We start from the raw sequence: 16,176 nt of genomic DNA, 5'->3' as shown, positions 1-16,176 counted from the left end.
AATTTCTCTCTTTGCTGTTTCATTATTAGTATATAGTAATGTATCAGATTTCTGTACATTGATTTGGATCCTAACAACTTCCTTTAAAGATTCATGTCACTCTGGATAAAGATAAAGATAAAGGATGTAAGCTTACCACTTGCCTGTCTGATCATCATCACCACGTTATCCATGTCTTTTTCACAAGAACAATTTAAATACTTGGTTAAATATAGTGTTCTTAGTCCATTGGTCTGTGAACCATATCAGAAAATAAAATAACATTAATTTAACCTGATGTGTTCATACAGAATTAATCTGCATGAGAACTGTTTATTAATTTGAGGTTCAGAATAATGATGTGTTTTCTGGTTTGTACTATCATCTTGAATGAAAATCCTTTGTATAGGCTAATTTTTCATTAAAATATACAAAGCTAAGTTGGGTGAATTTTGGGGTAAAAAAATTAAAGTAGCTCTTTTGAGGGAAGGTTTTGTGGTTTATTTTGCTTTTTAGAGAAAAACCGTTCTATTCATTGATTGCATTTCTGTTGAAGACTTCCTATTAAGCCTAGCGGGCTGAATATATTCATTTAACTCTGCTCTTTCTTAAAACTCCCTTAAAATGGAATTAAGGTCTAAAAAAATATACACAGAGAGGAAAAAAGATAAAATAGGAAAGAAGACAGTCCAAATAAGAAATGTCATAAAAATTTTGCAAGCAGATGAACAAATTATAACTGACTTAAAAGAGAGAAAATGGAGTGGATCCCAAAAGCAGCAACTTGGTTGTTTTGTTTTGTTTTGTTTTCAGTGGAACCATTCTGAGTTCAGAAATTCAAAGCCTATAAGGATACAAGGTAGGACTGAAATTGAGGGAAAAGTTAAAACTCTTTTATAAGAAGCAGTGAGACCTCCAAGTTTCTCCACTATACTCATCCTCCAAAACTCAAAGCCTAGTGACTGACATTAGCAGAATAGAAGTTACCCTCTGGAGAGTTGAAAGACTAAGTCTCTAGAATTTGGGACACAAGCCAAGCTGGGCAAGGAAGGGATGAGGATTGAGGATAGCATATTCTGCAATCAGGGAAATTAAATCTCATCTAAACACTGAGGATGACACTTCCTTGCCCCAACTTATTAACTTATTTACCTGTGAGCCTTCCTAGATATTAGCAATCATGCGTGGACCCACCAGACTAGAGACTGGAAGATCAGAGCAATAAGACATGTGGAGATCCCATCATGAAATGGTCTCCTCTCTGCCACCATGGTGGGACTCACCAGTCAACAAGTCTATTCTGCACATAGTCTTCAGTAAACTTTTGAGTGCTTTTTATTAAATATGAATGGTTAGCTCAGTGATTGCCAGACTTGTGTAGACATTTTGAATAAAATCAAGTGTCTACAGAGTGTCTGGGTGGCTCAGTCAGTTAAGCATCTGACTCTTGATTTCAACGCGGGTCATGATCTCAGGGTCAGGGGATCAAGCCCCATGTCAGGCTCCATGCTGGGTGTGGAACCTGCTTAAGATTCTCTCTCTCTCCCTCTGTGTCCCCCCACCCCTCTTCTCCCCGTCTCTAAAATTAAATAAATAAATAAGATCAGTGTCTGAAATAAATGGGAAAAGAGAACCAGAGACAGTGGAAGGAAAAGGGAACCTCTGGAAAACTCAATACGTGCAGAAAGAAAAGAGATGTGATAGCCACAAAGCAAGTAAAGAATGGTAAATCATTAGTAATAATAATAATGAATATTGAGAAAATAAGGACGAACTTTTGAACGTTAAAAATATAAAAGACTCTTTAAAAGGCTAACAGAAGTGTCGAAAGAAAGTCGAAAACTTTATCCAAAAGAAGAACGGAAAGACAAAGGGATGGAAAATAGGAGAGGAAAAAATGAGAAAATAGGAAAATCAGGCAGAAATCTATTCCCTACCTTATTGGAATGCCACAGAGATGTATGTGGAAATAGAAGGGAGGAAATGATCAGACAAACAAAAAAAAATATCCCAGAACTAAGAAATACACGTTTCTAGGTTGAAAGACCCTACTGAGTGCAAGCAGTTGAAACAAGGCCTACCACTGGAGATAATCCTGGGCAGTCTCAGAATACCAGGAGTAAAGTGAAGCTCTGAGAGGCATAAAACAACACAGGTGACCTGTGGGGGTTGACGGTGGTTCTCCTCATGTATTGCCAGTGACACCTGTATCACCCAGGAACTTGGTAGAAATACAGATTCTCAGGTTCCATCTAAACTGCTTTAAGAAACCCCTGTCCTCTGGCTCTGATGTCTGCCCATGTTTGAGAAGCATGGAGATAGAGAATCAGAATGGCTTCTGGCTCTTCTGTCAGTACTTCCATGAATGCTTTGGATAGGGTTAAACAGTGTCTTCAAAATTCTAGGGGAGAATGACTTTGAAATTCTGTATGCACTCAAACTGTCAATCCTATAAAGACATTTTGAAACATGGAGGCTGAGGAGAGCACCTCTGTTCATGGTTACTTGGAAAGCTAGTGGAGGATATGCCCCAGGAAAATGAGGGAGTAAACCAAGGGTGAAGATGGGCAGCCAGGCAGTGGGACTCCCAAAAGAAGTCCCCCCTCCCAAAGCGAGGCCAGCTTCTGCAAGAGGCTCCATTTTCTATATAATGTTTGTCTGAAGCCTTTCTAGCAAATCTGATCTTCTGCAGGACTTGTCATCCAAATCCAGAATCACAGCTCTTTAGGCATGCCTGAGATCATTGCATTCAATGTCCTCTTGCTTGACAGGTGAGAAAATCAAGGTCCACAAAGTCTAGTAAATCAAAATACAACCAAGAAGAGAATCAAAATCCCCTTGCTAGGGAACTATGATTGGAATTGCTGCTTCAACAAAATGGCAGTTTTGCGGGTTTTTTTGTTTTGTTTTGTTTTGTTTTTTTAATTTTTTTTTAAATTTTTTATTTTTTATAAACATATATTTTTATCCCCAGGGGTACAGGTCTGTGAATCACCAGGTTTACACACTTCACAGCACTCACCAAAGCACATACCCTCCCCAATGTCCATAATCCCACCCCCTTCTCCCAAACCCCCTCCCCCCAGCAACCCTCAGTTTGTTTTGTGAGATTAAGAGTTACTTATGGTTTGTCTCCCTCCCAATCCCATCTTGTTTCATTGATTCTTCTCCTACCATTCTTCTCCTACCCACTTAAGCCTCCATGTTGCATCACCACTTCCTCATATCAGGGAGATCATATGATAGTTGTCTTTCTGTGCTTGACTTATTTCGCTAAGCATGATACGCTCTAGTTCCATCCATGTTGTCGCAAATGGCAAGATTTCATTTCTTTTGATGGCTGCATAGTATTCCATTGTGTATATATACCACATCTTCTTGTTTTTTTTGGCTGGCAGCTGTAATGGTCATCCCATTTTCTGATGTACATATGCATTTTGAACCACACTTCAAATAAATCCCTACCAGCCAATCTAAAGTTTGATCTAGAATTTCTAGATGAAGCACTGGTCACTTATGGTTTCAAACCCATTCACTGAACCCCGAGTTCTAGGGGATCAAAGATGAATTAGTCTCTCTGTTCACAAGCAAATCACAAGCCAGGTGGGAAATGCAAACTCACAGCTGAACTGTAACAATGGTCCAGCATATAAAAAAGTGTGTAGAAAGCCTCTGCCTCAAAGAGAAAGGGAAAACTTCTAAAGTTTACTAAATTTGGGCACCTGGGTGGCTGAGTTGGTTAAACGTCTGCCTTCGGCTCAGGTCATGATCCCAAGGTCCTGGGATCCAGCCCCATATCAGGTTCCCTGCTCAGCGGGTAGCCTGCTTCTCTTTCCCCCTTTGCCTGCTGCTCCCCTTGCACGTGCTCCCTGTCTAAGAAAATATCAAAAAAAAAAAATACTTGACTAAATTAGAATTAATTTTTATTGTACATAATTAAATTATTTCAGATTAAAATACTTGTTCAGTCTGTCTCTTTGGCATCTTAAATTTTAAGTTGTTCACCCTTAAATTTCTCTTTCCATAAAGACCTAAACTGAATTCACGCTTGGGAATCCAAAAGGGTTGTTTTCTTTGTGATGAAAATGGGTTTTTGACCACTATTTCTTTTTTCATTTTTAACCTGTATTATAACTGGTCCGTAAATAGGGCCCTGATCACTGTAGGATGTTCGTATTAAAGTATTATGGCCATCTTTATTAATGTTCTTGATCCAAAAGACAGTTATAGTCTATGTTGACCTGGCTTCTAGCTGACAGAATGGACTCTCTGCTCTTACAGTGCCCCATTTGCTGTTTAGTATTGTTAGTTCTTAATCAAGAATCTTTCTCCTTGCAAAAGTTTCCTCAGTTGGCTTTATTCTTTGATGCCACAGTACCAGGGGACCAGTCTGAACATGTGTTCTTTTAATGAAACTTCTTAATTATCTTTTTTAGAAAAAACATGAGCAAAGAGAGTTTATTTTTATCTGCATGGGAGAGGTTCTTTTGCTTGCCAAGTCTCTCTCTTAAAAGAAGCCTAATATTATGGGGTGCTAGTTATTCCAGCCAAGGTGGTTTCCAAGGAAACATTTTGTTGGGGGACAAAGGTTATTGTTGGAAATATAAATGACCTTTAATGTATTTGCAAAATGTAGTGTTTTCTTTAACAACTTGTAATTCTTTTATAAATGGGTGCTGAAGTGGTTGCTTGCAAGTTATATATAGAAATCAGTATTTCCTTGGGGCTGGGCTGACTGTCTCAGTACAGTTAATATGCCTTCTCTGTAGAATGACTACAACTGCAGCCATTTGTTACCTACACTAACTGAATTGGACTCAAGGGGTGCGGTTAGTGATACATTCTAAGAAGGGAGGGTATTGCAACATACAAAAAATAGTTTCAAAGTAAGCTTTGCTGCCCACACCTTTGCTAAATGATCAGTGCCACTCACACATAACCTCTTAATATGCCCAAGATGACACATCTTTCTTCACATATCACAGTGGCAAAGCCTTAAGCTGCCTTTATCATCTGTAATAGGTAGGAGACCATTGAAACTATTGACAGGTATTTCTTATTCATCAAGAAGCTGCAGTGTCGTTGGTGCAGGAATTCCAGTATGAAAAAACCTGATATTCTAGTTCCTCACAAAGAATATTCCACTCTTCTTTTAGGCCTTGGAAATAAACTGACACCATTTTTATGCATTTAAGAGTCCATGAAATTCTTTTGAGACTCTTATGCTTTGTGGAGATAGCAGTGAGTCAGGAAGTAAAACCAATCATCTTACCAAGTGATCATGTCATTAACCTCATAACTTCTATTTTGCTGTTATAATTTAGTCTGGGTTTACATTCAGTGCAGGCGCTCAGAGGATCAGAACAACTAAACACAGTCTTATCTATGGGAATAACACACTTGTCCGTTTTCCTAGTGACAATAGACATTAAAATGGTCAGGAACATCTCACACCTGAGCCAGCTGGGATCCCAGTCCGCACCCCATGCTTTAGAAGGCCTTCCATGTCAGCAGCACACACAGAAGTGGTAATGGAGAGTTGATGGGAACTCTAGTGGTGCCAAACTGGGTTCCAGTGGTTCCAGAGGTTCCAGAGGTTTTTATCTGCATGGGAGAGGTTCTTTTGCTTGCCAAGTCTCTCTCTTAAAAGAAGCCTAATATTATGGGGTGCTAGTTATTCCAGCCAAGGTGGTTTCCAAGGAAGCATTTTGTTGGGGGACAAAGGTTATTGTTGGAAATATAAATGACCTTTAATGTATTTGCAAAATGTAGTGTTTTCTTTAACAACTTGTAATTCTTTTATAAATGGGTGCTGAAGTGGTTGCTTGAGGTTCCAGAGCTGGAAACCTGAGCCTGTATGTCAGTGAGGGAGAAAAGCACAGCCTGTGCTCTGGGGAACCAGATGCAGAGTACTACTTTACCCCCAAAGTGGATCGCTAGGCAGAAGGCCATTGTTATCCCAACACACTGTCTTGGTCCTCTGTACCTCCCGGTGTTCCTGCACCTGTTCATGCCTGTGTTTCCCCTACCAGTGTTTCAACCCACTACTGCTAGAGCATACTTTTGTGTGATATAGTCACCGGATTCTGAAATCCCCTGTCCTCCTCCCCCAGATGATCTTGAGATAAAGGCCCAATGCCTATGAGGTGTATAGGGTCCCACTTGACCTACATTCCTCTCCTCCTGGCTACCTCACTCCTGGACTTCATATCTCCCTAGTCTTCACCCATGAACTCTCTACCCCACCCACAAGGCTTCCTTTCATTTCCTCAAAGGGAAGCCTTGCCTTCCTCACACTTGCTTCTGCTTGGAACGCTAGCCTGTCTTCTTGCCATGGGAAGTTTTGCTGACCGCTGCCACTCCTTTTTAGGAGGCAGTTCTTTCTTCTCCATGGCCATCTTATCATGGTGGTTATCACGGTGGTGACCCCTTCCATCTGTCTGCCTCTTCCCCCCGCTAGAAGGTAAACTACATGGGTTCAGGGACCATATCCATCTTATTCCTTGGTAGATCTTCAGCACTCTCAGAGCAAATTTCACCATAAGAAAATGGCAGGCAATGTTTGGCTCTGCATTTTAAAGGTATTTGGCCAAGTGGGTTACAGAAGGGGAAATTAGCAACATAGTGAAACCTTGTAGTTGGGCCCAAGAAGCTGAGGCTGAGTGAAACTACCTGGGACTCCTGTTTTTCCTGTGGCCTCTCAAATGCCTGAGGGAAGCGTCTGTGCTCTGACAGACCAAGCCCCCAGGTCTGTGTGTGTCCACAAGGGACTAATTATCCTTGACCTTGGCGATGATTTGACCATGGAACACCTTGTACTGTCAACATACACAGATGACCGAAAGGTTTGCTGTCCTTTTGGGTTGGATTTGCACAACGTTGCGATGCCTTCCAATACTTATATGACTTACATATTGTGATTTTTGAACAATGGAAAGATGGTACTTCCACGTCAAGTCATGGGGAAAAGTATTCACTCAGTTTGTTTGTTTGCTTATTTTGTTAAAGCATTGCACATCCTGCCAAAAATATTAATTAACCACAGTGCTTTCAGTGTGTTCATCGGTTTTGGCATTTATCCATATTTGGAGAACAAGCTGGAGTTGAATCTTTATCTTTTAGAAGAAGCTATTTGTGACCAACTCTATTAGAATTATGTTTATTTTGAGGGTTTAGGTGATTTAAAAGATCTTTCAATCTAGTTTTTAATGGAGTTGTCTCCGTTTTTAGAAACTCTTGCATGATACAGAGAAAGTTTGTTTTGTTTAAACTGGTACATATCACGTGGTTATTTGTCAGACTCCGAGAGCTAATATGAAACTGGTATTTGGATTTAATTCAGTTCCATTAGAACAGAGTTAAAATTCTGTGATACAGGGACTATTATCCTGGCAGTTGTAAGGGATTTTTGTGCGAGGAAGCAGGGCTGACAAAGAGGGCACTGTGCACTCTCCGTCTGTAACAGAGCACTTTCACACTGCAATTTAGGAAGTGTGCAGTTCAGGAAATTGCTGGCTTTGGCTGGAGCATACTTTAACTGCAAGGAAAATTTTATTCGTCACTCAAGTAATTGGCAGTTTTAATACCTTGTTCATAATTACTTAATAAACAAACGAACATATAAACCGAAGATTGTATGGCCTGTTATCTAACTCGTGGCCTTATTTGACCAACATGATAGACACCTGTGGGTCTCCCTCTCCCTCCCACAAAAAACCAGTTTGTTCCATTTATTGCAAAAATCTATAGCTGAGCGTTTGCTTTGTGTTGTTAAATGTTAAGTGTGGCTCTACTAGCCTCAGACAGCCTGGGAGCCAAAACCAGATGCAGAGTGTGATGGGACGTGGTGACTAGGGGCAGGGGAGGGCAATGGAGAGAGGGGGGCATTTCAGGGTTACTCTGCTGTTTGTGGGAGGACATCCTGGTAATGCAAACATTTGGGTTATGTGTTTAAGAGAACATTTTTGTTCCCTAAAGTGTGGTTTTGTTTAACCCACACACCCTGACCCTAAGGCCCTGTGGCTTCTCTGTTGGACTAAATCCATCTCCGGGATCTAGAAATTGACTAATTGTCTCGCTTGCATTACCCTGTACCTCACAACTAGATCAAGGAGTTTATACACTGGCAAATCCAGATGTGGGAAATGGTCAAAATCAGAGGTCATGGCTGACTTGACTCTAAACAAAGTCTGTAAGACTTTATGGGAGACTAAGGGGCTTGATATTTGTTACTTGTAAATGGGACTGTTAAACCTTTTTTTTTTTTAACCTTACTATAATCACAGACAAATTCAGCTCTTAAGATACGCATCACCTATGCCTGTTACCTTGTATAGGATTACATGAGAACATAGTTAGAGTCCCAGATGACCTGGATCAAAAGACATGATTCCCTGCAGTCCTTAAAAGTAACATACAGAGAGTTTTGACAGTATTTTGAGAAGTTTTGTTAGGTTATTGTAGCTTAAATAGAAAAAGTCCAACCTGATTTCTCCCTTAACTGTTCTTTCTTACGGGGAAGTCAGCACCTGACATTGGCACACATTCAGGAAGTTGGTCTTCTACTCTGGTGCATGGCAAACATGTGCACACCCCTCAGTTTTCTCCCTGGGGTACAAGCAAGACTGGGGAGGCCCTGTTTCCAGGGCATCCTTAGTTTTGGCATGGTTATGGCTCTATGAAGCAGTGTTGATTCCCATATTAGTTTGAAACCAGAAGTTCAGCATTTCTTTTCTTTTTTTTTTTTTTTAAGATTTTATTTATTTGACAGAGATCACAAGTAGGCATAGAGGCAGGTAGAGAGAGAGGAAGGGAAGCAGGCTTCCCGCTGAGCAGAGATCCCGATGCAGGGCTCGATCCCAGGACCCTGAGATCATGACCTGAGCCGAAGGCAGAGGCTTTAACCCACTGAGCCACCCAGGTGCCCCAGAAGTTCAGCATTTCTGCAAGAGTGGGAAGTTGTGGCCCTTTCTGGGTGGGGTTGGGAGTGTGCATCTCCACATAAGAACTTAACTGCCAAATATATTTGACATTATATTCTAACCTTCAGCAATTGCTTTGGTACCAATATGACCTCATGGGTCAAAAACCCTAGTTTCCTAATTTTACAGTTGTCTGTAATACCTCTCTGGGGGAATGTTACTGTGATTAAATGCCAAAAGGCATAATATATGAACAATTCTTAGCCTCAGCTTGACATTTAAGATGTTCTCCACGTTCTTAGGTTTCATAAACAGTCCAAAACAGAGGGGTAGAGACCTATCTCCTTACTTCAGAGGACCTCAGAGAATGGCAGAGAAGATCAGGAGTGTGAAAGCGCTGTGTCAGAACGCAGCATAAGATTTTGTGAAAAATATGCATGAGGGACTCTTAACTCAGAGACCTTATGAGATGGTGAGAGGCCTGTGTGCTATAATAATGCAAAAGAGCTTAATAAATTCTCAGAGCACTATAGAAATACATTATTGGTAGAAAGATACACACATGAGATATATTTCCTAAGTTCTCTCATTAAATGAGGCTTACTCTTAGACTATGTATAAAAACAGCAGCATGTGACATATCACGTATAGAGTTCTGCCTAGAGCCTCCACATTGTTTGATTGTTCTGTGGATTATAGAGAGACCTTCTTTGTAAGTGGACTCTGTTTTCGTCCTGGCCTTCCTACGTTGACATGTTGTTTTCTCCTGCCAAATGATGCTCTAAAAAGTCCAGGCTCCCTGATCTAATGTGACAAATAAGATGGCTTGCACATCAATTTGATTCCTGTTTTCTAGCAAGATTGTCATTTAATGTTGAGTTTCCCCTTGAAAGCTGTTGTATTGATGACCTTTTAAGAGATTTGACTTGCCCCCTTTTTGTTTTGTTTTGTTTTTCATTTGCGGTCTAGTATAGGGCTCACCAAGGGAACTTTCAGTGATGAAATGATCTGTATGTGCACTGACCCACTTGACAGCCACCAAGCACATGTGTGTGTTGAGGACCTGAAATGGGGCTCCTGTGATTAAGGAACTGAATTTCAACCTTTAATTTAGAGTACTACTTGTGGCTACCATATTGGTCATCGTGGTCTGGTGTTTAAGACTGTTAATGTCAAACCTTATTAATCTAATTAACTAGAGATTATTTAGACTGGTGTGCTTTTATGTAATACTTTTATAATATTCAAAGCCCTGGAGTGTATCCTCTGGTTTTGAAGACTGTGGCAATACCTTGAAACCTGCTGTTTCTTAAAGAAAAAGCTCTCTAGCATAGCTTAAAAAACAATCCCAATCTGATGAGTATTTTAAATTCAGTAGTACCTGTTGTGTGTATAATCTCCAGGACAAGAATTAGAAATACATTAGGAATCAAGAAAAAGAATAGATAAAGGAGGCACCTGGGTGGCTCAGAGGGTTAAAGCCTCTGCCTTCGGCTTGGGTTGTGATCTCAGGGTCCTGCGACTGAGCCCAGCATCAGGCTCTCTGCTCGGCGGGGAGCCTGCTTCCTCCTCTCTCTCTCTCTGCCTGCTTGTGATCTCTATCTGTCAAATAAATAAATCTTTAAAAAAAAAAAAAAAAGAATAGACAAAGACCACATCAGTTCCTGGAATGCCAACTCAGTGTTAGTCATTTTATATACCATTTAATAAAATGCTAAGGAAGAAGGACTGGTAACAAAAAAAATGTAAAAATCAGATAACTTTTAAGTGCTTAGCATTTGGGTAACCATAGCTGTTAAATACATCCAGATTTATATAGGAATGTTTTTCATACATTTGAATATTATGATTTACTATTTAAGGTGAAATTAAAGTGACAAAAGAATTGCTGTTTAAGTTTTAAAAGTACCGTTTAGAACAATCAGTTTTCCATATTTTGAAGAACAAATTAGGAATATAAATTATTTTACACCTTTCAGATTGTCGTATTATTAACCCTGTCATCTGTGCTATCTTTAAATTCCAGAGCTGGAAACAGAATTGTTGAAATATTACCTGAACATCTGAAACAATTTCAATCCCTTGAAACTTTGGACCTGAGCAACAATAATATTTCAGAGCTTAAAACTCCCCTTCCATCCCTACAACTCAAATACCTGTAAGTCAAGTTTTCTTTAACAAAGATATTCACCTATGATGACAATACCATGTCATAATAATAAAAAAATCAACTTTAAAATATAATGAAGTCTGCCTTTGTTTTTAAACTGCTGGTGTATCAGCAGTGTAACTTTTAACTTTCTTCTTGACGTGTAATTTGCTACAAACCCAAATACCCACAGTCTTTATTTTGTTGTTATACATTCCAATTATAAAAAAATTAGACATCCTTTGTTAGAAAAACTATGTGGAGTTAAAAGTGCTTCTTTAGAAAATTAAGCCACTCTTTGTTTCATTAATAAATGACTTTTATAAAAATTGGGTAAGTATCTGAAACAAATTTTTATACCCTTCAAATATTCCAGTCATTCCTTCCTTAGCAGTATGTGTGAATCATAGTCTGCGTTGGTCCACAAAGACCTAAAGACTTAATTTTTAAGTGTCCATTGATACAAATGATGGTTAGGTTCTCTGGAGATTACAGGAATTTATGTGTTTTAACTTTCCAAAGAGCCAGAAGGAGAAGCTCATCTTCAAACTTTTAACAGGTATCTCAGTAGCAACCGAGTCACTTCAATGGAACCTGGGTATTTTGACAGTCTGGCCAACACACTTCTGGTGTTGAAGCTGAACAGGAACCGGCTCTCAGCTATCCCACCCAAGATGTTTAAACTGCCCCAGCTACAACACCTGTAAGTAAGATGTTTTCTTAGACAGTGTTTCTTCATCTCCTCTAAGCCCTTGGTGTCTGTTGCCTAAAATCCACAACGTGACCAAAGAGGAGTTTCAAAGCAAGAATGTGGCTCTCTTCCCATTGAGAACTGGAGTGGCTGAATTTCTGAATCAGAAAGAGCCTTCGCAGCCATGTAGTGCAAACTCCTGCCTGACAGGGCAGGTTAGATTGTTACTGAAAGAATGAACAGTGTCATCATTGAACAGTGTCCATACAAAGGGATCATTGTGGCCCTGGCGAAATCATGGCAGCACCCAACAGCTGTGGTTTATGAAAATAATACTGACAACTCCAGGAGGCTCTGATAGCTTAAGTGGCTGCAAAGAGCTGCTCGTTAATAGTGGTGGAATGATCTGTGAACAGGCTCCTACAATATAGTGGTTTTCAACCTTGGCTGCACATTATAGGCACTGGGGAGCTTTTTAAAAATCCCAATGTCCAGGCCACACCCTAGACCAATTATATTAGAACCTCTGGGAGTATGATCTAGGCTTTGGTAATTTTTAAAGCTCTCCAGGTGATCCCAGTGTGCAACCAAGGTTGAAAATGACTGCCTTGAAGAGAAAGCATTAAACAGAAAAAAGAATTTTGAAAGAGAGAGTAACCAACTTTTGTAAGCAGAATAAGCTTGGCGGCTCTGCCCCTGAATAGATCACATGTTTTAACATAATGTTCAGTATACTAACTCTAGATAGTTTAAAAAACAAATACACTGAGTAGATAAGTGTTTTAAAGAAATTAAAGTGTAGTCTAGTTTCATTTTTCCAAAATTATATCACACATTTCAGGAGGAAATTCACTCCCTGCTAATAAATCAGAATTCTTCTCAATAAAAATGTTTAGAAATTTAAAACTTTCTATGTAATTTACCACTTGCTGGTTTAACTGTATTGTGATAATGTCATATTTTATTACTACCCCCAGAATTTTGTCATATAAACTATTTAACTATTCTATCCAATGCAGTGAACTGAACCGGAACAAGATTAAAAACGTAGATGGGCTCACATTCCAAGGACTCGGTGCTCTAAAGTCTCTGAAAATGCAAAGAAATGGAGTAACAAAACTTATGGATGGAGCTTTTTGGGGGCTGAGCAACATGGAAATCTTGTAAGTGTGCTTATCACAGTTCCTGCTTTGATAGTACAATCGTGGAGTGCTCAGTGAATATGCCGTAGCTTTGTTTGAGGTCCTATGTTAAAAATCTCATAATTTACAGTCTTATAGTTTAATACTCAGTTTTGTTTCAGGTAACATGACTGGGAATTTATCAGCCCATGGTATCTTTTGCTGATGTCTTCATACAACAAAAGCTAAACATCTTGTAACAATGGGAATATGTAATAGGTTGTAATCCTAGGTCTCCTTTGCAGAGACTAGATAATGAGCTTGTGATCCTGCTTTTGATTCTTCTTGTAAATGTAGGCAGCTGGACCATAACAACCTAACAGAGATCACCAAAGGCTGGCTTTATGGCTTGCTGATGCTGCAGGAACTTCATCTCCGCCAAAATGCCATCAGCAGGATCAGCCCCGATGCCTGGGAGTTCTGCCAGAAACTCAGCGAGCTGTGAGTTGCCTTTTATTCTCCTCAGGTCCGAGAGCAGGGATCCTGCTGGAGCATGAGCTTCTTACCACTGATCTGTGAAATTTTCATAACAAAGTTTCCAAGGTGACAGCTTTGTTCACATGCAACCTAGTCATATTTTTGTTGTGATAAGTTGAAGCCAGCTGTGCTGTTTGAGTTCGAGGCCACATGGGCTAAATCAGTGATGGTTTGTTTATTTTCAAATAAAGAGCATTTTTTTTTAACCAGTAGGATTACAAATAATGTTTACCTAAGTGTTATTAAGACGGCAGAGTGTTAAAATAAGGATTATTGGGGTTACATACATTACCTGTTGTTTGAAAACAAATCATTGTGTTGAACTGGAGAATAAAGGCTACTATTTATTTTTTATTCTTTTTTTTTTTTTTTTTAAACAGGGACCTCACTTTCAATCACTTATCGAGGTTGGATGATTCAAGCTTCCTGGGCTTAAGTTTACTAAATACACTGCACATTGGGAATAACAAAGTCAGCTATATTGCTGATTGTGCCTTCCGGGGGCTTTCCAGTCTAAAGACTTTGTAAGTTACACATTTTACTCTCCGTGCATGCACCTAATTGGTTCCTAAATGTGCCCACTTTTCTCCAAGCAGATTTCCTTTGTTGTGAAGGAAATATGGACAGCCTCAGAAGTAGTGTCTTAATCTTTCCCAGATCAGTTGGATTAAAATCAGTCCATTTCATCCATATGTGTTTCTTAGAGAGAGTAAAAAGGACAACGATCAGATTGGTTTGGTGATTATACTTAACCTTCTCAGATCTCCAGGACGTTGGTAACTGCTCAAAAACAAATGATTTTAAATCCACTGATTTTTCTAAAATCCACTGATATTTTTATAAATCCACCGATTTTTATAAAAATGCAGATTAGAAATTACCCAGAACAAAAAGATATACAAGGGGAGCAAAGGAAGATGCCTGTTTGGTATACCAGTTATATTCAGGCTTGAACACTGTCCTAAGAGGAAGAAGAGAGAGTTGGATTAATTGACCTTTGAAAAATCTCTGAAATGTTCATTTTATTGTTGTGCAATGGGCTTTTGGTTTTTGCACGGTCAGAAACTTTTGCTCTGTTCACTATTTGAAGCATTACATAATTGGAAGACATGCTGTGTGCTTTGGCTAACTCCTACTTGTGTGGTTGGATCAGTGGTTTTAAAGTTTAATGTATTTTTCAGACTGTTCAGGTCTTTCAGAATTTAGTCATCTTGATAGAGGAATTAATAGAACAGAATCAACTCTCCTGATTTTGAGCAAAAACTTAGTGTTGGGAGAGAGAAAGTGTTTTCTATTGTTTTGAAAAGGGTGGAGATGATATGAGGGATTATGAGGAATTTATGACGAATTACGTGCCGCCTGGGTGGTGATCTTGGCTTTCTGAGCGTTCCTCTGAGGAGATGCTTGTATCTTTTGTGAAGAGATGGTACGAGTTTCAGTAACATTTCTTCTTATAATTAGGGATCTGAAGAACAATGAAATTTCCTGGACTATTGAAGATATGAACGGTGCTTTCTCTGGACTCGACAAACTGAGGCGGCTGTGAGTAGGATTTGCTTTATGGTGGCCTCCCTGTCTGACCTACACCCGTTGAACCCCCTGTCTGACCTACACTCATTGAAGTCCATTCTACAGGTTAAGATTTGAGAGAGTTTAGAACTAGAAGCTGAATCTGGTTGCTTCCCTTGGCCATCTCTCCAGATGAGTGTTGCTAGCTATACAAGATGGGTATTAATGTGCTTTTCTTCCCTGGTGTGGCGGTTTTATTCAACACTTTGGGGAGATGTGACTTATTTTAACATCTAGACAAGAATTTTAAATTGTTTTGAGCACTTAGAATCTTGGGCTTATCACTGTGTAAAAGGACACTTCCTAATTTCACCATTTTGAAATGAGTGTTCCATTCTGCTCACAGGACTTTTTAAGTGACACGATCCAGTGTCCCCTGATAATACCGCAGTGGGCACTGAGCAATACAGGCAAAAAACAGGCTTCTGTTTGGCCTTACAGTGGCCTTATGTTTTAAGTTTTCAAGTTGAGTTCCATGTAGCCCAAAACGTCCGTGAATGATAAAAGTATCCGTGGGGAAGAAGGGTAAGGAGAAGATCTCCACTATTATCTGCCTCACTAATTATAGTTCTGAAACCATTTACCTGGAAGGAAGTTTCTACCTCTTAAGAAGACTTTGAAAGTCACAGCTTTAATTTAACTGCTGGAGTAACTTATTGAATACCTATATTTGCTGGGCTCTCTGTTGAATGTTTGAGATCATGCTGAACTGTATTACTGAAATAGATGGCATGAATACGCTTGTGAAGGTTATATCATTTAACTGAAGAAAATAGAATTATTCACAGTGATTCCTTTTTTCCACAATGATTTTAAAAGAGATTCTTTTCATGAGAATTCCACCCCCAAATGTCTTTAACTATTCCAATGTAATTTTTTGTTTCCCCCCCTCAGAATACTCCAGGGAAACCGGATTCGATCTATTACCAAAAAAGCCTTTACCGGTTTGGACGCATTAGAACATCTGTGAGTGACTGGAATTTAGTTACCTAAAGGAATCTAAGATGGTTATCTCTTTATGTGTCATGAAAGATAAACTAGAATGTAATTTTGTTGGCATTCTCTCTGAACCGTGAAATATATTTTCACATCTGTTTATCTTCTACCTGTTTATCTATGTATCTTTATCTATATGGAAGTATATAGGTATACATTTCCCTTTGCATTTGAGGAACTATACTTATTGGGTTTTCTTTGAGTTATTTTTCT

General features: G+C 39.3%; 1 protein-coding gene across 1 annotated transcript in view; it reads left to right on the top strand.

Moving 5' to 3' along the window:
- Positions 1–16,176, top strand: part of LRIG3 (leucine rich repeats and immunoglobulin like domains 3) — a 48,263-nt gene that overhangs the window by 18,201 nt on the left and 13,886 nt on the right. Inside the window, exons 4-10 of the mRNA XM_082742007.1 lie at positions 10,927–11,058; positions 11,609–11,752; positions 12,760–12,903; positions 13,219–13,362; positions 13,779–13,922; positions 14,860–14,940; positions 15,862–15,933. Of these exons, the coding sequence (XP_082598133.1) occupies positions 10,927–11,058; positions 11,609–11,752; positions 12,760–12,903; positions 13,219–13,362; positions 13,779–13,922; positions 14,860–14,940; positions 15,862–15,933 (861 nt within the window). The remainder of the gene's footprint in view (positions 1–10,926; positions 11,059–11,608; positions 11,753–12,759; positions 12,904–13,218; positions 13,363–13,778; positions 13,923–14,859; positions 14,941–15,861; positions 15,934–16,176) is intronic.

Source organism: Mustela nivalis (genome assembly GCF_964662115.1).
Source record: "Mustela nivalis genome assembly, chromosome: 7".
NCBI classification, from domain to species: domain Eukaryota; kingdom Metazoa; phylum Chordata; class Mammalia; order Carnivora; family Mustelidae; genus Mustela; species Mustela nivalis.
Note: the sequence above shows the minus strand (reverse complement) of the source record. Positions and strands in the feature narration are given on the sequence as shown.